We start from the raw sequence: 22,468 nt of genomic DNA on the forward strand, positions 1-22,468 counted from the left end.
ACAGAAGAGAATCCAAGAAAGCACAGGGCAACTACCATGAAAGATTATGTGATTTACTTCAACAACAAGAGACTTGATGGAACTTCTGCGCTGTCGCATTTCAGGCTTTAGACTAGAAAAAGGATTCAGTAATTAGTAAATTATATGCAGCGTTTATGTGCGCAAGATTGTTAAAACTCTTTAGGCTTCTTTTTCATCCTGAAATAGTAAATTTTGAATGGGCATGACCTTATCAAATTCGTTTCAGACATCACTTTCCCTCCTCTCTTCAGATTTTCTTGGTATGCAGACTTCCTTTGGCTTTATTTCACTTTGATGTATAATAAATTACTCTATTCTATCTAACTTGTAGCAGCTATACAATCTCTTCACGGCAACATGCTAAATCTCGGAAACAGCATAAAAGATTGTTTACTTGTGCATTTTTACCTGCTCCCATTATTAAATTTGTAGCTACTGCTACTTTATGTGCATGATCTTTTCTCATGATCACGACAAAAGCCAATAACTTCAATGACGTGGTAGCCCCCATTAGGCACAAATATGAGCCTGAGAAACTGAAACCTTGTTAAAAGTTGAAGAAACTTCCCAAAGCAAAGAAAAATGGGGGCAACCAGCAAAGATGAAGTTGCAGTTGATGGTGCAGTGGAATCTCAATATGATCAAGAGAAGGAAATACGAGCATTTGATGAAACCAAGGCCGGGGTTAAAGGGCTTGTTGATGCCGGCATTAACAAGTTGCCTCGAATGTTCATTCATCGGGAAAGTGGCTCGGAGAAGAGTATCAGTGCCTGGAAAGGAACTTTTAGCATTTCAGTGATTGATCTGGAAGGTATGGATAAGGATCCAGTAAGGCGCAAAGAGATAGTTGACAAGGTTAGAGATGCATCTGAAAGAGGGGGTTTTTTCCAGGTGGTAAATCATGGAATTCAAGTCAGTGTTCTGGAGGAGATGATACAAGGTGCACGAAGATTTTTCGAGCAAGATACTGAGGTTAAGAAGAAGTGGTATACAAGGGATCGTACAAAAAGGGTGGTGTACAACTGCAACTTTGATCTGTATAGTCCAACAGCAGCTAACTGGAGGGATACAGCTTATTGCTTCATGGCTCCTAATCCACCAGCTCCAGAGGAATTGCCAGACGTTTGCAGGTATTTTTTTGGCTGAACTCTTTTTTTTTTTCTTCAAATGCAAATATTTTGTATAAATTATAAATTTTTTAGCTGTAACAAGAAACTTACCTATTCTTGATATTTGGAAGAGCTTTAGTGAAAATGAATCCTTTGGTTTGATTTACCAAATCCATGGGTTTAGTCATTGGCACAAAATTGAGCATCTTAACTTTTTTTTTTTAACACCACCATAATGATAAGTAGAAGGAAGAACAGTGGACTTTCTCTCGCAATTGCAGTGAATGCCATTCATATCCAAGATTTAGTCACATCAGCTCAGTCCGATTTGGGCTAATCATTTCATTTTTTTTTTGATTTAGAAATAAATGACGTAGATGGGACCGAGCTTATGTAGTGCGATTGCACCTGCAAAATTTGCCACCCCCTCCACCTAGGCTGCTGGTTTTAGGGAGTCCAATAGTTGTAGCAGAGTATTAACCACTAGGCTATACTGCTTGTAGGTAATTGCTTGTATCCTAATCACCTAGTTGATAGCTGGTATTAAAAGATCTTTGATTCTTTCTATGGTTTTAAATTTTGTGATAATGTCAAAAACGAATTCTAAGGTAATAAATTCTAATGTACCTACTAGTAAATCTTATTCGACATTTCATAAATTTTTCTGCAGCAAAATATTGTTAGAGTACTCGAAGCAAGTGATGAATTTAGGTTGCTTATTGCTTGAATTGCTGTCAGAGGGTCTTGGACTCGATCCAAGCTACCTAGAAGGCATTGATTGTGGAAAGGGGCTTGCTGTCCTATGCCATTACTATCCGGCATGCCCCCAACCAGAACTTACCTTTGGCACCAGCCCGCATTCAGACAATGACTCCTTCACAATCCTTCTCCAAGACAATTTAGGTGGCCTCCAGGTACTTCATCAGAATCAGTGGGTTGATGTTCCTCCAACACCTGGAGCTTTAGTAATCAACATTGGAGATCTTCTACAGGCAAGCCTTTGATTTATTGATTTTCCAACACTTTTGGAATGCATAAACAATCTTTGTTATCTGGAGATTTTCTGGAGGTTGTTTTGAAGTATTTTTGGTTTTGATTTCATTTGGCTTATTAAATTTCAGATTATATCAAATGACAAATACAAAAGCAGTGAACATAGAGTTCTGGCGAACCGTGTTGGTCCTAGGGTGTCAATCGCGAGCTTCTTCACACCTGATGTAAGGGCAACTGGGAAGCTTTATGGACCCATCAAGGAGTTGTTATCAGAAGAAAATCCGCCAAAGTACCGCGAAACCACAGCAAAGGAATATACAGATTACTCCCGTGCCAAAGGGCTTGATGGAACTTCTTCTCTGTTGCATTTCAAGCTCTGAGCTTGCAAACAGGATAGTAAAGACTAGCCTGTAAATCTGTAATAAAAACAACTATTCAGGAGGCCATAACTCATATTTGGAGTTTATATGCTCCTGTTGAATGTATTGCATGCTTTCCAAAATGTGAAGGATTCTGGCAAACTACATTTTGATTTGTGAAAACCGTGTGCATTATGATGTTTAATGATTGGCATATCATTTCTCGGAATTGTCCATGTCCATTTCCTTTTTCAGACAAAGTGTTATGTGAACTCTTTAAGGAAGTTTCAAAGTATAGCACGGTGCTGTAATATCCTCTAGAATCAATGCCAAAAGCCAATGATGTGGAGCAACTACTAGGCTAAAATGCTCAACCACCAGTAATTTCACACTGCAGGACCTTCTGCTCTACAAGATTTCGGACTTTGGAAATTGGAACCTTAACAAATTTCTGCGAATAATTAGAAGATTATGTATGCTTTAACTATTTCTAGGGCCTACAGGCTACCTGCAGCATGAAATTGTTTCCACAAACATTTACCTTTATTCCCAAATTGGATGCCTCGTATTAGTGATCTTTTCCACTGAAACTGTCTCAACTGAAAAATTTTTCTTTCTCAAAGAAAAACACAGACATACCAATATTGTGTGGCTAAAATCCTTCAAGATGGCGGTCACATTATGTATATGCTGCATTAGTTGGACTAATCCTAGAGACGGGATGATTATGACTTTTCAAGTTACTTTCACACATATTTGCTTTCTTAATCAGTCTTTCTAAACTTCTAACTTGTTTTTAATCAGATCCTTTATCTTACCACAAAAAAAAAAAATGAAAGAATAAAAAAAATAAAAATTAAATGTCCTGTTGCTTTCTGCTTTTAAGCACCTAAAATTGGAGCTATTTCAAAATTTGACATCTTCTATTGTAAGTGTGTATGTAAATGTGTACTTTTTTTATGTTCTACAAACAATAATATCTATTTGGGATAATTTTAAAAACCTCCCCTGAGATTTCTAACAATTTCACTAGCCTCCCTTAAAGTTTACAAAATTACACAAACCTCCCCTGAAATTAAGGTTTTGATAACAAAATTAGTCCAATTAGAAAAAGCAACATTAAAAAGGTATTTTAAGAAGAGAGATGAACCTTTTATTTCATAAGCACCCCTTTTACATGTATATAAGTTGTATTATTAAAAGAATAAAAATAGTTAAAAGTTAGAAACAATTAATATACACATTTCATCACTCAAAAAGTTCACATTTAATAAATTAGACAACACAAATAAGCAACAAAACTATACAATGATCATAAGATTTAGCAAAATAGATTAGTCATCTCTTTTAGCATGATTTTTGTTATGATTCTTGTGATTTTGAACAAAAAAATTTTCAAATTTTGTCTTCTTTTCCCTCCTTTCTTATTTACTTCCACGAAATTATTTTACAACTATTACAGTTTCAAGAGTTTCAAAGAAAATATCCTTATGAACAACATTCTTTTGCCCTATATTTTTTTCTTCTACCAAAAGCCTTCTTCTCACATTGCGTATAACTAATTTTTGGTTATTGTCAAATTCTATTAATCACAAAATAGCACCATTAGTTATATCAATTGGTGTTATTTTATAATTGCAAGTCATCTTCATCATTACAGAAATTTTCAACAATTTTTTTCATTAATTAGTTATTAATAGTTAATTAATATTCTAATTACTTAATCGTCAGATATTATTAAAGAAGAAAGGAGGGAAAACAAAAGCAAAAATTTGAAAAATTTTTCTATTCAAAATCATAAGAATTATAGCGAACATCATGTCAAAAAAGATGACTAATTTGTATTGTTGAATCTTGTGATAATTCGTGTAGTTTTGTTGCTTCTTTATGTTGTTTAATTTATTGAATGTGAATTTTTTAAGTGGTAAAACGTGTTTATTAATTGTTTCTAACTTTTAATTAGTTTTCATTTTTTTACTAATACAACTTATATACATGCATAAAGGATATTTATGGAATAAAAGTTTCATCTCCTTGTTTAAAGTACATTTTTAATGTTGTTTTTTCTAATTAGACTAATTTTGTTATCAAAACATTAACCTTAGGGGAGGTTTGAGCAATTTTGCAAACTTTAGGGGAGAATAGTGAAATTGTTAGAAACCTTAGGGGAGGCTTCTGAAATTATCCCTATCTATTTTGGTTGAACTTGTGGATGCTAGGTTAACCAATCATTAAGATAATAACAAGTCTCTCTCCTTATAGTCTTCCACTTGTCCTTTATTACGAGCTTCTGAAAGTTTGAGATACTCCAGCTACCTAGAACAGTTAGAATAGAAATATGGTGGCTACCAGTAAAGGTGAAGTTGATCAGGTTGCAGAAGTAGAACCACATTATGATCGACAGAGTGAACTACAAGCATTTGATGAAACCAAGGCTGGTGTTAAAGGGCTTGTTGATGCTGGCATTACCAAGGTGCCTCGGATATTCATTCAACCGCAATGTAGCTTAGATGACGGTCTCAATGGCACCAAAGGAATCTTCAAATTTCCTGTCATCGATCTGGATGGTATTGATACAGATCCAGCCAGGCGCAAAGAGATAGTTGACAAGGTAAGAGATGCATCAGAAACATGGGGTTTCTTTAACGTGGTAAATCATGGAATTCCTTTCAGTGTCCTGGAGGAGATGATTCAAGGTGCGCGTAGATTTTTCGAGCAAGATACTGAGGTTAAGAAACAGTGGTATACAAGGGATTATACAAAAACAGTGGTGTACAACTGCAACTTTGACTTACACATTTCACCAGTAGCCAACTGGAGGGATACATGTTATTGCTACATGGCTCCTAATCCTCCAGCTCCAGAAGAATTGCCTGATGCTTGCAGGTAGATTTCTCAGGGATCTTCTTTTCTTTGCCTTGTATGACAAGTGTGGTCTGAAAATTACTAGAATAAGGGGCCAGTGGCCACTATTCTGGTGATTAGATGGTAGTATTAATTGACAATGAATCTTTAAGACATATCTAATTTCTAGTTATGAAGTGGAAAAAGATTGAGCTGCTGGAAGTTATAGTTAACTTAAATCAACTCTTGTTCCTGTTAAACTATATCTGATTACTCATTTGATGAATTCGACTACAGTGAAATCGTGATAGAATACTCAAAGCTAGTGATGAAGTTAGGCTGCTTATTGCTCGAATTTCTATCAGAGGGTCTTGGACTCAATCTAAGCTACCTCAAAGACATTGATTGTGCAGAGGGGCTTGCTGTCCTATGCCATTACTATCCACCGTGTCCACAGCCAGAACTTACCTTAGGCACCAGCAAGCATTCTGACAACGGCTTCATCACAGTGCTTCTCCAAGACAATATAGGTGGACTTCAAGTACTTCATCAAAATCAATGGATTGATGTTCCTCCTACACCGGGAGCTTTAGTGATCAACATTGGAGATCTTCTACAGGCAAGCCATTCAAATATTGGTTCTCTTATCTTGTACTGCAAAATTCTTGAAACAAACGTAGTTGCACCGTGTTGGGGCCTTGTTTCAACATCATTTCCATCGTTTCTGTTGGTGATTTTTTAGCTTTTGGTTGTGAATTTTCAGCTCATATCCAATGACAAGTACAAAAGTGTTGAGCATAGAGTGACGGCAAACAAAGTCGGTCCCAGAGTATCAGTACCAAGCCTTTTCAGTACAGGTCCAAGACCAACAGCAAAGGTTTATGGACCTATCAAGGAGTTGCTATCAGCAGAAAATCCACCCAAATATCGAGCAACAACAGTGAATGAATATACACAATACTTCCGGGCCAAAGGGCTTGATGGTACTTCTGCTCTATTGCATTTCAAGCTCTAAACTTCTGAACAGAAACAATAAAGGTAGCCTCCGAATTTCTAGAGCAAGAAATGAGTACGTCTATAATAAATATGTCTCTTCTCAGACGATGCCCATATTTCGTGCTCTAGTAAGTAGTATCTAGTGAATAAGTTGCTGTTTGAGTGCAAAAATAGTTCAGTGTCCAGTAGATGTTTCGAAGTGCATGTCAAAATCACGGGGTTCAATTTCTCTCTCAATGGTACACGTCTATTACCCTATCCTGATATATTTCAGCATGAATCTAATATAAGAAAAACAGAACATTTCATTTTCCATGAAAGAAATAGTACCAACTCCAAAACTTGAACCTGTGGAACAGCTATAGGACTTGATTTACACCAAAAAGTAAGCAACTGGGCATCAGTTCTTTGGCTAGTTCACTTTCTTGAACCACTACAATCTCTTGCTGCCTTTTTCTTTGTACATTTTCCCATCATTTTTACTTCTTCTCGTTTTCTTCATCTCCACTCAATGTTACAACTTTTAGTCTAATTTTCGAAAGCTTTAACAACTACCGGGATCCGTAATAGCAGAAGTAGACCTGTAGATCCTGGGCACCACTTCAATTCATCGATGAAGAATATAAACCATTTCTTGAATTCAAAGGGAGCAACTTAGAGTGAAGTTGAAGGGCATTGGTTGAAGTTCACTGAGTTCACTCACGCTATGACCTTATGTAAACTTTTTTTACTCCTACTTAGCCCCCTAAGTTTGGTATCGTTTGCACATTTTCACCAAACCTTAAATTTTTTTTCTTGAACTTAGTCCTCCTAAACTCTTTTTCGAATTAAAATCGTCATCTTCATTGCACTCAGACTAACTGACTGCTTATCTTGGGTTAAAAGCACTTAGGCTCCCTAAACTTTTTTCATTGTTGACGTAATATAAAGTTCACAAAGTCATGATCTATTACTTCCTCATGCTGATATCTTTTAAGTGAAAAGAAGTACAGCTGGAACAACATAAATTTAAGGTGGAATGTGAAGGAACTTTTTTGGCGTTATTTAATCACCAAAGCAGCATTTTTAACACAAACGTCCTTTTCATTGGACAAAAATTTAGTTTAATTTATACTTGTTGTTTAAGTTTGTTTGTTTGTTAATTTTAAGGAGTTCAAAACTGTGTTTAAATTTGGCTTGTTTATTTATCCAAATGAATCCAAATAAACTTTTCTCAAGTCAAGCACGAGTCGAACTCAAATACCTCGAGTTTTTGCTATATAAATTTCAACTTTTAATTGAGCCGAGCCTAACTCCACACTTTATTGAACATAAGAGTGTTATTTATGTACGGGATGATTACTTGGCGATCAAATTTGAACAGATTCATATCAAATCAAACTCAATTCGAGGATCAAGTAACTTGTTTGGTCTTTCATCCCTTGTTTAATTTGACAAAAGAGATGGTTCTTCATTAGAAAAGTCAGTCCGCTCTTAATGATGATTGACTCTGGATCCGGTACATATTTAATTTGGTAAAGAGACCTAGAAAATTTACTTATTGTGTCTAGTTGCATTGAGGAGTAATGAATGGTACAAGATGTAACGCTTGAAATTGCCATTAACATAGTACATATACCTAATTTCTTATTAACATAAACCTAATTTGTTTTAATTTCCTTTCACAATTTAAGTGTTCTACTATTGACCGGGAGAAAAAAACTCTTACATGATGCAAGCAGAAAAAGTAAAATAGAAGTCGAGCAGTGTATGAAGCTGAAAGAGAAATGAAGTTCTAATAGTCAGAGGGGAAGGGAGGGACAAAAAAAAAAAAATGGGGTTCCAAACTTCCAATAGTCGAAAGCTGATCTCTGCTTTAGGGATTAAAAGATTGTGTATTACTAGAAGTTAGTACCTTCTTACTTGCAGGCCCTGAAAACAATCCCTCTCTGGACAGACAAACGGGCCGAAACATCCAAATGCCCATCTGGCCCGTTTTGAATATACCCCAATTGGATCTGGAACTTATCCAGCTAAATGGATCAACCACCGAATCCACGCATGATCTGGATCCGAATGTGTTGGAGCTAATTAGCTAAGTATTCAGAGTAGCCGTCTGAAAGGTAGTTCCATCATCCATGCACATCTATTTTATGGTCACGCATTAATATAAAACACATGGAATTCTCAGCGTCGCATTTCAGTGGTAATTCAATGGTAAGTGGAGCTGATACTGAATTTGACAGCGGATAGTGGTATTGACAATTCCAACTGAACATAAAAAGGTATAGAAATCCTTCATTAATGAGTAGATTTTGAATCTTTGATTTTCTTCTTCAACAAAGACCAATTATTTTCTTGCTTGATGTTTTAATTGGCTCAAGTTTTCATCCCCCACCAAATGAGCAATTCTCACATGGATAGTAGTACATCCATTGCCTCGATGCGGCTAGCAGGCCTAACGGGATATACTATAATATTGGGAGCATGCTTCTCATGTTTCATATATTTTAGGGATAATTTCAGAAACCTCCCCTCAATTTTATTAACTTACACCTACCTCCCTTACTTTTACTGTTTATATAACAATATAGGCCCAAAAGACTATATTTTTTCTCAAAAATCCTAAACTACCCTTTTTGTACAAAAATAAAACAAAAATTAGATTGCCAATTGCTTTCTTCCATATTTTAATCAAACTCACTATACTAACAAACTAGCCTAATAAATAGTCTAATTTCAAATTCTAAACCCAAGCAATTCCATTATCATAGTCATAAAATTGTTTCTCCCAAAGCATGCATTCAATCATGAAGATTTGTTCCATTTTCAAAAATATTCTCACTATATGGTTCCATGGAATGGTCAAATTCACAATCAACTGTCCTTACGTTTGCATAATCTTCAACATAGGATGCCATGATTTGGTTCCATATAAGTGGTTTAACTCCTACTACATGAGCCACATTATGGCATTGAAGAAAATCCTTAGGCGAGATTTAGGCATAGATGTGATTAATCAAGTTTAAGAGAAGGAAAGACTTCATTATGACTACAGAGATCTCTTCAAGAAATTCATTTTACCAAAAATCAAAATTCTATTTATAACTAATTACACCCCAAACTTCAACCCAATGCCTGCACCTTCTTAAAACAAAATAATCTAACTTACCATTAAATCTCCAAACATGTTATCATCTTAAATACAGAGAAGAACCTCTATCCCCATAGCAAAACCACAACCAACAATTTTCAAGTATAAAAAGAAATATAAATGTACTTATTAACATCTTAAAAAGTTTTTTGGGTGAATGATAGACAAATTATCAATTTAGTCCTCTTCATCTTTGGCCAATGATTGCATTATTTGTTCCATTATTATTGTGTGCCTCTTCATCTCCTTTTTAGTTTGACTATGAAATCAGATTTTACTTCAACCATCAAACTAATCTCTCAACTAAACTTGTCATTTTGCAATTCCAAAGAGAAGAAAGGAGGAATAGGAATATATAATAGAGTTTAACAGATCACTTGTGGTGTGATTGACTGCAATTTTAGGCAATGGTTGGTGGTAATTTGAGAGTGAGTTATAGGAGGAAGCGGTTGATGGATGAGAACAAAATGACAGTAAGTGAGAGAGAATCATCGTTGGTTGCAACTTGTAAACATGATAGACGAAGAGGTTAGGTTTCTTTTTCTTTTTTTAATCTCATATCATTATACTGTGAATTATTTATTAAGTGAAGGTCATTATAGTCATTTTATTGTGACAATGGAGGTCAGTGTAATTTATAAAACTTGTGGGGAGCCGAGTGAAATTGTCAAAAACCTCAGGGGAGGTTTGTGAAATTATCCCTATATTTTAGTAGCAAATTGCTAGTAATTAAGCTACTTTAATTTGTTCAAGTTGGGATGTGCAATTCAGTATATTGGGATCCAGGTTTAGGGTTGACTTCAGAATATTTAATATCCGCATAATGAATCTTGATTGTTAAAAAGATTATTGGTGTCTATTTGTCTAAAAGAAATTGGATCAAATAGCAAGAACAGGGCCATATTAGAATCAACTAGCAACTTGCTTCTCATTCAATCTCCAATAGTAACTATATATGGCATTGAGCATAGCTTTGCATTTCCAGTACTCATATGCAGCACGTCCAATCTGCTCTAGCAGATCATGTTTCGTGAAGAAGATTGTTCCTGTCAAATATGGCAGAGAAATCGGGGTACCAAATTCATCACCTTTTTGTTATGATCTAGAGCGAGAATTAAGAGCTTTTGATGACACAAAAGCTGGAGTGAAGGGCCTATCAGATTCAGGTTTAGCAAAGCTGCCTCGTATTTTTGTCCATGACAACATTGACCAAGAAAAGAAGTCCTGGAACGGCAGGCTCCAGTCTAGTATTCCTGTCATAGAATTGGAGGGTTCTGAGATCACTGACCAAGTTCCCGATGCATGCGAAAGATGGGGATTTTTTCAGGTTGTTAATCATGGAATTCCAGACAGGACAATGGACAAAATGTTGGAGCGGATTAGGATGTTTCGCGAACAGGATCCTGAGATTAAAGGGGATTATTATACGCGTGATTTCACAAGAAATGTTGCGTATTATAGCAATTATGATCTGTATGAATCAGCAGCAGCAGTTTGGAAAGATACAATTACATGCAAAATATCTCCTCAGTGTTCAACCAGGAAGAACTGCCTGTAGTCTGCAGGTATGTTATGAACTCGAGCTTAGTTCATTTAATCCTAATCTTACTTTATTGGATTAGCAAACAAGACAGACGAGATGCAACTTTACTAGGAAACATTTTTTGCTTTTCTTGGAGAGATATCATGGTGGAATACTCTAAGTTTGTCATGGGATTGGGGGAGAAACTGCTTGGATTGGTGTCGGAATCTTTGGGACTTGAAACAAGGCACTTGGTAGACATGGGCTGTATGGAGGGGCTTGGAATCAGAGGGCATTATTATCCAGCTTGTCCAGAACCAGAATTGACCTTGGGTATCACAAACCATACTGATTTTAGCTTCTTGACAATTCTACTGCAAGTTCAGATTGGTGGCCTTCAAGTCCTCCATCAAAATGAATGGGTTGATGTGCCTTGCTTGCCTGGAGCTCTAGTGATTAACTTGGGAGACTTGATGCAGACAAGCTTCTGCTTTCTATGATTAGAATTTGTCCACGAATTACATGTCTTTACCATTCTACTTCTGGGGTGAATCGCATAATTGCATTGACTCTTGAGGTGTGGCACAATTTTTATAAAGAAATCCTTGTTTTTTTTTTTTTTTTAAATAATTACCTCTCTTCAGTTGGGCTAATTTTATTGAAAGAGTCTATAATGCACTCTCTGTATGGATTGCTTCCATTTGGAAGAGCCATCAAAGCCTCCTCCACTTTTGGCAGTCTGAAAAATATAAGGATTGCCCCGTAGGACTGGGAATTATATCATCCTGCGGAATTCTTGTTTTTTTGATAAACAACGAGATAATTTCAGCGGGATATATGCCACATTTAAATAATTTAAATTAAATTTGAATTCATATTACTTGAAAATAATGTAAATTTACTAGTGTAAAAAAAAATTTGTACACTGACAATATATAAAAAATTTAATTTATTTTTTTTTTAATGTTGTTTCACCAATTCACGATTCCCCCCAATCCTCCAATGCAGCTAGTTACAAATGATAGATTCAAAAGCGCGAATCATAGAGTGCGACCGCAGAAAGTCGGCCCACGAATATCAGTGGCAAGCTTTTTGAGGCCACAATCGGGTAAACATTTTACGGGTCGATATTTTGGACCGATCAAGAAATCGGTGTCAGAAGGAAATACCCCAATTTACAAGGAGATAACAATAGAGCAGTACGACAAATACTTCTTCAGAAGAGACAAAGGTGGTGGAGACTCTGCGCTAGCACACTTCAAATTGTAAATACCCGTAACACTATTCCTTATTAGTTTTTTTTTTTAAGTGAAAAATTTTGAATTCAGAACTTCTTACTTATAATTTTTTCCTGCACAACCAGTTTTAACGACACCATCTCCCTATTTTGCCTGTCACAAGCTAACAAACATTCTTTATCTGAAATGTTTAATGTTGGCATGGCTTCTATGCGTGTACTCCACCTAAAAATATGATTGAACAGTTTACTCTTAAAAATATGTTTGGGTTCCCTCTTAAAGTCTTAATCCACATTAGTCTAATAGTTGTCCCAACATTAAAAACTTGGGTCCAAATTTCAAACCGACCATCCTGTCTAGAATTTTATGTTTGGTCTTCAGAGCCAGCTAGAGAAGTACTAACATTTTATATGCACAAGAACAGAATTGATCAATTGAACAAAGAATGTCCCTTCAATTCAACAGTTACCTTACCCCTTTCTTCCAATGTGATTCCAACTAATATTTTCACTTGTTTAGTACGTGATTCAGCATTCCCATAAAGAACATTTTTGTTTACAATTGATTTTTATGAGTACTCACTCATGTACGATGATTATTCCATGGTCATATGCAATTTTTTTTTTTATCGCAACGATAGAATTCTTATAACCTAATCTAGCCTAATCTAAGGGGAGGGGGAGGGAGACTCGATGTGATTAGAGACTTCATGGTCATATGCAATTGCAAACAACAAACTTGTGTTGTAAGCTGTAAAGTGAAAAGTAGATTAGTTTTTGCTTCAATGCACAATGTATCCATTAGATGTTAATACTAAAACAAGAAACTTAAACACAAAACAAATATCTTCAAAATCAATTCCGTCCATCCAATTTTGAATTAAATAAACGAATTTTAAATCCTAGTGAAATGTAACGTACACAAGAGAAGAAATATACACTTGACTTTTTAGTACATATATTTAATCAGAGGTCAAAATTTAGGTTCCTGAAACAGGAAGCAAGAGATTCGCTACAACCTTAGACTTTTGAAGGAAGACTCGTGCACTTCATATCTCCATTCCAAACTACTTGCAACTTTTTCTTCCGTATAATGTTCAACGAGGGTTTCTTGACTGAATCAAAAATATATATATATGCTGCAATTTCAACATCAGGATTCACGACTCTAAATTTGAATTTATCCAACTCAGTACCTAGTCTTCCAAAACTATTTTATACTTATTATCAAACAAAAGTCACCATTATATATAGATACATGCATACTTGCTCGCTTGTTTCTAACATCTCAATCCGTTCTTTGACAAAAAAAAAAAAAAAAAAAAAAAATCTCATCTTTATGCATTAATTTGTAAGCTTAAGAAACAAGGCATATTCAAAATCGCAATGTCGGCAGCTTTGCATCTCCACTCATATACTGCTCAGTTATTATTTATTCATAATAACAAATGACTTTGAAAATCAATTCTGTCCATCCAATTTTAGATTAACGAATTTTAACCATTGGATGCACTTTAGAGGCCCTGATCCTAGTGAAATGTAACGTACGCTAGTAGAAATATACGCTTGACTTTTTGGTTCTAAGAACCACTTACATGGATTTAATCACAGGTCAAAATCTGGGTTCCTGAATGAGAAAGCAAGAGATTTGCTACATCGTTTAAAATTTGAAGGACGACTCCTACCCTGAATGTCTCCAAACCCTTCCAAACTGCTAGCAAGTTTTCCTTTCGTATAACGTTCAACGAGGTTTTTTGACTCAATATAATATGCTAGAATTTCAACATCGTGATTCATGACTCTAAATTTCAAGTCATCCAATTCAGTACTTAGCCTTCCAAAATTTACTTTATACTTATTATCAAATAAAGTCACCATTTTATATAAATACATGCATACTTGCTTGCTCATGTCTAACATCTCAATCCGTTCTTCAACAAAAATTCCTCATCTCTATGCATTAATTTATGAGCTAAAGAAACAAGGCATCAAAATGGCAATGACCAGAGCCTTGCATCTCCACTCATATACTGCTCGGTTAATGAACTCCACACGAAGAAAAAGTTGCATGAGCAGACAGCACGTTATTATGGTCGTCAAATGCAACAAAGAAGGTCCGATGACAATCTCGTCGGATCAAAAGATTCGAGAAAGAGAATTAAAAGCTTTTGATGATACAAAAGCTGGTGTGAAGGGACTACATGATAAAGGGGTGGCAAAGCTTCCTCGTATCTTTGTTCATGATAATGACAGACAGGAGGAGAAGTCCGGTAACAGCATGTTTCAGGCTGGCATTCCTGTCGTCGACATGGAAGGTGTGAATCAATTAGATCCCTTTTTGCGAGCCAAGATCGTGGATAAGCTTCGCGATGCTTTTGAAAAATGGGGATTTCTTCAGGTAGTTAACCATGGAATTTCAGTTGAGGTTATGGAGAAGATGATGGAAGGAATACGCATGTTTCATGAGCAAGATAATGAGGTGAAGAAGCAATACTATTCGAGGGATTCCACGAGGAATGTCTTGTATAATAGCAACTATGATCTTTATGAGTCGACAGCAGCGCTCTGGAAGGATACCATTACTTGTAAAATGGCTCCAGTTCCTCCTAAGCCAGAAGAACTGCCCGCCATTTCTAGGTAATGTATAACACCTTTGCTTCTAGCAGTAGCAGCATAATTATGCCTAAGTTAGATGTTATTTTATAATATGTGCTTCAATTCGCATGAACTAATTAGGTTAAGGACAGGGAATAGAGACGATTGGTGGTCATGATTTGGAACACAAATTGATGTGTACAGCCTCTTTAAACAGTACCTAAATATTACATTCTTGTTATTAAATTGTACATCTTTTCTTTTTCATGATGAATTACAATCTTTTTGAAAGGTGGTACACCATTTTGAAACGGTTGCACTGGGACAAGTTTAATCAATGCTTAGAAAAGCACCATGCCACATGCTATAACCTAAACATTGTTGTGATTAACTGCACATAAGTACTTTTCTCTATATGCTTTAATGCACCAGTTGGTTGGACCAGTGTTAGTAGAATCAGAAATTTGCCTGTACATTCACGTTGGCTGTATTTCGTTTCTTTAGCAGAACTAGAGTTGGAAGCGTACCCTACTGAAAATCTTGAGATACAAATCCATGAGACACAAATAATTCTATTTCCAATCAGGGCAGTCTTACGTTCTATTAAAGAACCATATGCAATCTTTAATTAACTAGTACTGTTACTGTGGCAGAGATATTATGCTGGAATACTCAAACGAGGTTATGAGGTTAGGGATTACACTACTTGGATTGCTGTCGGAGTCTTTGGGACTGGAAACAGACTACCTTGTGAACATGGGTTGTGCTGAGGGGCTTTACCTGAAAGGACATTATTATCCACCTTGTCCACAGCCTGAGTTGACTTTGGGGATTGTCAACCACACCGATTTCAGCTTCCTAACAATACTCCTCCAGGATCAAATTGGTGGTCTCCAAGTGCGTCATCAAGATACATGGGTTGATGTACCTTGCTTGCCTGGAGCTTTAGTCATTAACGTGGGAGACCTCTTGCAGGCATGTTTCTACTTTCTACCAACTCAATCGGCTTCATATCCTTAAAAAAAAAAAAAAAAAAAACACTTTAGCACTTTGTGCTTTAGTTTTTTTTTTTTAAAAAAAAAAATATAATCTTCCTATATTTTTAAAACTATACATAATCCCTCGTATTTTGAACTGAAACGTCAAAGTGACAGATTATTTTTATGTTAAGCAGATGAAATATGAAGAGTACCCTTAGGTCTAGACATAAAATTTTTGTTAAGCATGGAAGCTTTATGTGTAAGTTTTGAAATTATGAGAGGGTCATGGGAAAAAGAGTTAAACTATAGAAAACTATAGTGGATCTGTTTGGACACCATAATTCGGAAATTTTTTTTAATATTATCCTACTTGTTTCATAAACACAATTTTTAACTTCATTTTATTTGATATATATTATATCACAAAAAGTGTTACATTGTTATTATAAATGATTTTTTCCAAATAATCTCCTATCAAAACACATCCAATGTGATTCGCCCTAAATATATGCATCTTAATCACTATAGTCATTTTAGTTTTTACATCAGTTCAACACTTCATTTCAAAATATAATATGTATATATTTTGAAACCATATACCGATAATCTAAAAAAGCGTAAAATTGTGAGGGGCTAAGTGTAATTTATCCAAAGTTTTTAAAAAGTGAATGGTAGGAATTTTATCTTTTCGGCATAGTCCTGTTGTTTTAATGAACTATGTTTAGTTCCTCGCGTATTATTCTATCTCAAACATTTTCTTTTAAGTACATCTACCCTCGAAATGAAATGGGCTCATATGTCATGTTTACTGCACTATATATTATAATCAATAGATCATCGTTATGAACGGTACATAGAGATGCAATTTTCATTTTTCATCATTTCACAAAGGTTTTAAAGCTTGGGAAGCATCTTAATTTTACACTTGGTTTTTGTGTTGAGTGCAGTTGATATCAAATGACAGATTCAAAAGCGTGTTTCATAGAGTGTTGTCAAAACGGGAAGGTCCAAGAATATCAGTGGCAAGCTTTCTAAGACCACATTCTGGTGCAGGTTTTTCAGCGATGCTATATGGCCCAATCAAGAAACTTTTATCAGAAGAAAATCCGCCAATCTACAGAGGGACGACGATAGAAGACTATGCAAAATACTTCTTCAAGAAAGACAAAGTTGGAGTTCGAGCTCTAAAGTATTTCAAGTTGTGATTAACATTTTAAGGGTATCAAAAAGAAATCATTGCTGAAACATATATCTTAATTATTCATCTGTTTAGTATTTCTTCCCCTTTTTTATTTTGAGTTTTGTAACCGTATATCGGGCCTCAATGACTGGATTTTTTCGAGTTTTCTTCCCGTTTTTAATTAAGTGGTTGTTTATCTCATCGTGCATGTTAATACTTAGTAGTCATTATAGGCTCCACTGTACGTACTTGGAATTGGCTTCTGACATTTAATTTCTTAAGAGTCAGGAGGGAAATTATTGAGAAGGACGAGATGAAGTATTGTGGTTGATTGAAGACTATTGCTGATTTGTTACAACTACAAGCAGTTTTTCCCTTCTGCGTTCATTGCAAAATAAATACGGTCTTGTACATCAGAATTTGCACTGTACTCGAGCTTCTCTTCTAGCTAAGAAAATGGCAGTTCCATGACTCGGGCAGCTGATCACGAATGAACAATGATATGTTCAAAAGTGAAAACCACAGGGTACTCGCGAAACAAGAAGGCCCAAGGATTTCAGTAGAAAGTTTCTTCGGGACACATTTTGATCAAGAAGGAAGTACATCAAGGCTCTATGGACCGATCAAGGAACTATTATCAGAAGAAAACCCACCACTCTACAGAGAGATTACAGCCAAACAGCTGCTTACACAGCGTTACAATGATAGCCTGCATAAAGCTCCACTTTTATCACATTTTAAGTTGAATGCTGCTACTTGGGAACCATGAAATATGCCGTTTTTGCAAGTTCAGTGTTTTCATAAACCTTTTGCGGCATTCATGATGCATCAATAAGTTGATGATTTATCATTTGTATCTGTATGAGACGTGCTACTCTTTTTTCTTTTTATAAAGAGGATCAACAGTGATTTCCTATTTATTTTTTTGATGACTTGAATCCTTGACTTATCAGTTACAGGTGAAGCATCTTACCAATTAAGTTGCGTTTCATTGTCAGACATGCTACTCGATATTCAATATTGCTGATTATTAATCTACTTCATTGTTAGGAGGTTCTTGCTGCCTCTTCCACCCCCCTCCCTTCCCCCCAAACACAACACTAGCAAACTATTCATGCTATTCTAAAAAATATATATAGCCTCACCACTGAAATGGGTGAAGTAGTTGGCTGGAAAAGAGAAAACAACAATACTAGACAAAACATCAAACCAATTAAAATAGCCAATCAGCACTACACCAATGATTCTTTATTGATTACCATGAACTTTTCTGCAGTAGTTTGGCCAGCCATAAGTCGTTTTCTGACGCCAATTTTCTAGACTCATTTGGCCAACCATTACTTCCGTTTCCCTGCTACATTTCTTCAAAGTTACCTGGACAGCCACAAATTTATACTGATTCCTCATGAACAAATTATGCTTTCAGTTCCAAAGTGAGTCAACTCTAAAAATAAAAAAGAGAGGGAATATTGCCCAAAGAAAAATTAAGAAGACATACATGGTTAGCTTCTTCAATTTTAAACACAAGGGAGAATTTGATGTTACTGTGTAACAAGTAACCTAGTAGTATCAAACACTATAGGCCCAAGAATTCCAGGAGTTGTTATCGGAAGACAGCCCACTAGTCACCCGAGCAACCATGACCCCAATAATAGAGATACCCCTCGCTACACTGGCCCATTATTATCACAATTAAGCTGAAAAACATATAAGAACCTTAAACATGTAATTTAAGAAATTGATGGTTTTCGAGTTTTGGTCAACTTATTATTGTCAAGATGGATTGTGCCTCCTGCAAAGCTTGCTAAAACTATGATTGTGCTGGAGTTTATATATATTAGTAAGAGTAAATTTTTTATATTCTGTCAATGTATAATTTTTTTTATATTAAGTAAATTTAAATTATACTATATAACATGAGTTCAAATTTGAAATTCAAATTATATACATATGATAATGATATACATCCGTAGTTATAGCGTAAAAAAATTATTACACAATCGGTGTATAGAAAGTTAGGATTGATCTTTCTTATATTGTCAGTGTATACACCGATGGGGTTGAATAAATGTCACATTATTTGAATTTGAATTTGAACATCAAATTTTGTATATATGACATACGTCTAGATTCACTTGTGTATACACTGTCAATACATAAAAGATTTATCCAAAAAGTTAATCCTACTCATATTAATATTTCTTTTCATTCTTGTTGTTATTCTTTTTTTTTTTTAATTTTCTTTTCCTCTTCCTTGTGTAGCACAACTAAATTATCAAAAGTAAGGACAGTTTGTATTCTTAGCAATTAAGTTTAACTATTTGGGCTACGTCCTTACTAGTCCTAAATTGAATTTGAGTACTTAGATTCTATTTAAGTATTAGTATATAGCACTTTACTTTACCGATATGGAATAGAGTATCATGTTAAAGCTGGGCCAATAGTACTGGATGTGGCATTACAATAGCTGAACAAATCTCGTGTAGTTTCTACACAAGGGTGAGATTGGGTTAGTGGCATTGGATTGCTACTGCAGAAGGGAGTGGTGTAGTGATAAGTGCTACATCGGCCTAAGGGTAGGAATTAACGCAAGAATTCGTACAAGCTATCTTTAAAATCCTCCACAATTGAGTGGATAGTCTAGATCATGCTATTGGGTTGGGCTTTGCGAGGATGTAAAGCCTAATAAAGAAGGGTGAATGTCATATTTTATTGTACATTGAAAAAGTAAGTGTTATAGATTAATACTTAAGTACAATCTAAGTATTCAAGTCCAACTTGAAATATCCATTTTGGACTAACGAGAACGGAGTCCAAATATTGGGATCCGATTGCTAAAACTTTGGTCAATAAAAAATGTAAATAGTAATTTAGGATAAATATATTAGTATAACTAATCAATGATTTGTATTAGTATAAATATATAATTATTAATATGATTAATAATATTGTATATACATAATCTGATACTATATATATATAGGCAAGTGATGAGACCGGTGTAGAATTCCCCATCCCTATACAATTTTTTAACCGGAGGAGAAAATGACCCCGCGCTGCCACCTCATTCGTGTCCTGATCCGGAACGTGAGCTAAGCTACCGCTTTGTGGGTAGACTCTTCGGTCATTTTATCACACAAGGAAAGGCGTAGATTTGCTAGATGTCTTTTGCATCATCACAAAAAAAGAAGAGAGAGAAAAAAATCACTACAAACTGATGCCGGCAATGATGAAATTAAGAGAAGGAAAAAAAACTACAAAGAAAGAAAAGGGAGAAAAAGGGTCCAGATTTGATTGATGCGTTTCGCATCATCACAAATGAAGAAAAGGGCAAAAAAATCACAACAAAGTTACGAACTGTTGCCGGCAACTAGGATTGCAATTGAACCGAGAGCTCGATCAATATCGAGCTCGAGTTGGCTCGAGTTGAAATTGAACTTGAACTCGATCTCAAAATATTAAGCTAATTAGCTTTCGAGTCGGCTCGCGAGCTCAAGTATATATATATATATATATATTTTTTTTTATTTTAAGTATATATATATTTTTTATTTTAATAGTAAAATTATATATATATTCTTAATATTTTATTATTTATTAAGAAAAAAATATTATTATTTTTTATTGTTTAAAAAATAAATTTTTTATTTATTTATTTATTTTGAGCTCGAGCTCGACTCGAATCAAGTCGAGCTCAAGGTCGAAGTTTAAATTGGCAGCTCGTCGAGCTCGAGTTCAATAAAATTAAGTCAAAGCTAGAGTCAATTAGACCAAAACTCGACTCAGTTCGGCACATTTGCAGCCCTACCGGCAACGATGAAATTAAGAAAAGGGAAAAAAACCTGTTCAGTTATAAAAAGAAAAGGAAAGGCAGAGACTCTTCAGCCATTTATCACATAACTGAAAAAAATGTCCAGATTTGCTAGATGTCTTTTGCATCATCACCACGAACTGATGAATCCAAATAGTTAGATAGCTGATGCCGGCGATACCATGGAATCCAAATATAAAGTCAGACAAGAATGATGATGGCATTAGCAGGTTGGCAGGAAGAAAGAAACAAATCCAAGCGGTGTGTCTTGTCTGGTTGTCTATCATTTTTGTTAGTCAACATTTAGAAATGCTTGGCTTTGCATCTTTTTTCTTTTTTTCGGAATTAATTGCATGGGAAATTAGACTAATTAATAGAACAAAAGATAATATGCTGTAGTAGATACATAGTAACTGGCTGGTTGGATAACTTTTCTTCCCCTGAAACGTCAGAAATTTCATTACACTTTAGGAGCAAAGGCTCCAATAAAGTTTATACAATCTGTGCACTTTAGCACTGAGGATTAAACCACTCCTCGTCACAAAAGATGCCTAAAGCATAATTACTAATTATTCTACTTCTATTTAAACGGCCCTACTTTGCTAGACAAAATGAGCGGTTCTGAAACCAGGAACTAAGGCTAGGTTGGATAACCACTTATAGGAAGACCAACCACAGTAACAGTCTGTCCCATGTGTTGAATTTCGAGATAAATGATTCTTTCTGACACATCAAGAATCAGAATTTCACTCGAGCTTCTCTTCTAGCTAAGAAAATTGTTGGCTCAAGCAAGATTGAATTTCAGAGAGAAATTACTCCTGAGAATGATAGACAAAGTGAGGTTCAAGCATTTGATGAGACAAAAGCTGGTGTGAAGGGGATATTTGACGCTGGAATTACAAAGATCCCAAGAATATTTGTCCTTGAGCAGCAGCAGCAACAGCAAGAATTTGGAACAGAACCGATTTCAGGCATATCACAGGACAGAATCCCAGTAATAGATCTTCAAGGCCAGCGAGAAGAAGTTATTGCCAAAGTAAGTAGCGCTGCTGCAGAATGGGGATTTTTTCAGATTGTCAATCAGGGGATTCCTGCAAGTATCTTGGACAATATGATTAAGGGTGTGCGCCAGTTTCACGAACAAGATACTGAGGGAAAGAAGCCGCACTACACGCGCGATACGACAAAGATGATAAGAAATAGCAAAGATAACAGTAGTATTGTGGCCAAAAAGTCATACTTAATCGTAAACTTTGGAGCCTTTAAATAGGCAAAACACACAACTGAAATCCCTTAAGATCAGGTCCCATATCTGGCACCTTCTCCATAACCCCACCACTCCTAAAGACTAGACCACTAAGCCACTAAATCTGCTGACTAAGTCATAACTGAAAGACTCCAACGTACAGCAAATTCCTAAACTCTAGGCCACTAAATGAATGACTCCATTTGAAAAACAAGTTAAACAATAACATAAGTAAAAGTTTCAACAATCCCTCCCTTAAACTGATGTTAGTAAACATCAGTTTACAACCTTGACTGAACCTAGGTTGCAGAGACCTAGTAATCCTCTGAGTTTCACAAACGATTCTCTCTTGAGCGCCTTGGTGAATATATCAGCAACTTGATCATCACTCTTACAATGCATCAAATCAACAGTTCCATCTTTGCAAAGATCTCTCAAAAAA

The 22,468-nt window shown here is 35.5% G+C and overlaps 5 protein-coding genes across 5 annotated transcripts; all 5 read left to right on the forward strand.

Moving 5' to 3' along the window:
* Positions 1-484: 484 nt before the first annotated feature.
* On the forward strand, positions 485-2,625 carry LOC140038901 (1-aminocyclopropane-1-carboxylate oxidase homolog). Its single transcript, XM_072084489.1, has 3 exons — positions 485-1,151; positions 1,801-2,122; positions 2,252-2,625. Exons 1-3 carry the CDS (start codon positions 604-606, stop codon positions 2,501-2,503), a joined length of 1,122 nt encoding a protein of 373 aa, XP_071940590.1. The 5' UTR covers positions 485-603; the 3' UTR covers positions 2,504-2,625.
* A 2,146-nt stretch (positions 2,626-4,771) lies between these two features.
* On the forward strand, positions 4,772-6,436 carry LOC140038902 (1-aminocyclopropane-1-carboxylate oxidase homolog). The gene is made up of 3 exons (XM_072084490.1): positions 4,772-5,368; positions 5,624-5,945; positions 6,090-6,436. The coding sequence occupies exons 1-3, from the start codon at positions 4,821-4,823 to the stop codon at positions 6,339-6,341; spliced, it is 1,122 nt and encodes a 373-aa protein (XP_071940591.1). The 5' UTR covers positions 4,772-4,820; the 3' UTR covers positions 6,342-6,436.
* Positions 6,437-10,410: 3,974 nt separating this feature from the next.
* LOC113735383 (1-aminocyclopropane-1-carboxylate oxidase homolog) lies at positions 10,411-11,013 on the forward strand. Its single transcript, XM_027262393.1, has one exon. It carries the CDS (start codon positions 10,411-10,413, stop codon positions 11,011-11,013), a length of 603 nt encoding a protein of 200 aa, XP_027118194.1.
* Positions 11,014-11,141: 128 nt separating this feature from the next.
* LOC113735384 (1-aminocyclopropane-1-carboxylate oxidase homolog 1-like) lies at positions 11,142-11,477 on the forward strand. The gene has a single exon (XM_027262395.2). It carries the CDS (start codon positions 11,142-11,144, stop codon positions 11,475-11,477), a length of 336 nt encoding a protein of 111 aa, XP_027118196.1.
* A 2,670-nt stretch (positions 11,478-14,147) lies between these two features.
* LOC113736079 (1-aminocyclopropane-1-carboxylate oxidase homolog 1-like) lies at positions 14,148-17,170 on the forward strand. The gene is made up of 3 exons (XM_027263021.2): positions 14,148-14,851; positions 15,463-15,784; positions 16,737-17,170. The coding sequence occupies exons 1-3, from the start codon at positions 14,208-14,210 to the stop codon at positions 16,992-16,994; spliced, it is 1,224 nt and encodes a 407-aa protein (XP_027118822.1). The 5' UTR covers positions 14,148-14,207; the 3' UTR covers positions 16,995-17,170.
* The last annotated feature ends 5,298 nt before the right edge of the window (positions 17,171-22,468 follow it).

Source organism: Coffea arabica, chromosome 3e (assembly GCF_036785885.1).
Source record: "Coffea arabica cultivar ET-39 chromosome 3e, Coffea Arabica ET-39 HiFi, whole genome shotgun sequence".
Lineage (NCBI taxonomy): Eukaryota > Viridiplantae > Streptophyta > Magnoliopsida > Gentianales > Rubiaceae > Coffea > Coffea arabica.

What these genes read in the sequence shown, in the direction of transcription:
- LOC140038901 (XM_072084489.1), top strand. Translation starts at nt 604, where the DNA reads ATGGGGGCAACCAGCAAAGATGAAGTTGCAGTTGATGGTGCAGTGGAA. An exon ending in GAATTGCCAGACGTTTGCAG is followed by an intron (nt 1,152 to 1,800) that starts GTATTTTTTTGG and finishes ATTTTTCTGCAG; the next exon opens with CAAAATATTGTTAGAGTACT. An exon ending in ACATTGGAGATCTTCTACAG is followed by an intron (nt 2,123 to 2,251) that starts GCAAGCCTTTGA and finishes ATTAAATTTCAG; the next exon opens with ATTATATCAAATGACAAATA.
- LOC140038902 (XM_072084490.1), top strand. Translation starts at nt 4,821, where the DNA reads ATGGTGGCTACCAGTAAAGGTGAAGTTGATCAGGTTGCAGAAGTAGAA. An exon ending in GAATTGCCTGATGCTTGCAG is followed by an intron (nt 5,369 to 5,623) that starts GTAGATTTCTCA and finishes ATTCGACTACAG; the next exon opens with TGAAATCGTGATAGAATACT. An exon ending in ACATTGGAGATCTTCTACAG is followed by an intron (nt 5,946 to 6,089) that starts GCAAGCCATTCA and finishes GTGAATTTTCAG; the next exon opens with CTCATATCCAATGACAAGTA.
- LOC113735383 (XM_027262393.1), top strand. Translation starts at nt 10,411, where the DNA reads ATGGCATTGAGCATAGCTTTGCATTTCCAGTACTCATATGCAGCACGT.
- LOC113735384 (XM_027262395.2), top strand. Translation starts at nt 11,142, where the DNA reads ATGGTGGAATACTCTAAGTTTGTCATGGGATTGGGGGAGAAACTGCTT.
- LOC113736079 (XM_027263021.2), top strand. Translation starts at nt 14,208, where the DNA reads ATGGCAATGACCAGAGCCTTGCATCTCCACTCATATACTGCTCGGTTA. An exon ending in GAACTGCCCGCCATTTCTAG is followed by an intron (nt 14,852 to 15,462) that starts GTAATGTATAAC and finishes TTACTGTGGCAG; the next exon opens with AGATATTATGCTGGAATACT. An exon ending in ACGTGGGAGACCTCTTGCAG is followed by an intron (nt 15,785 to 16,736) that starts GCATGTTTCTAC and finishes TGTTGAGTGCAG; the next exon opens with TTGATATCAAATGACAGATT.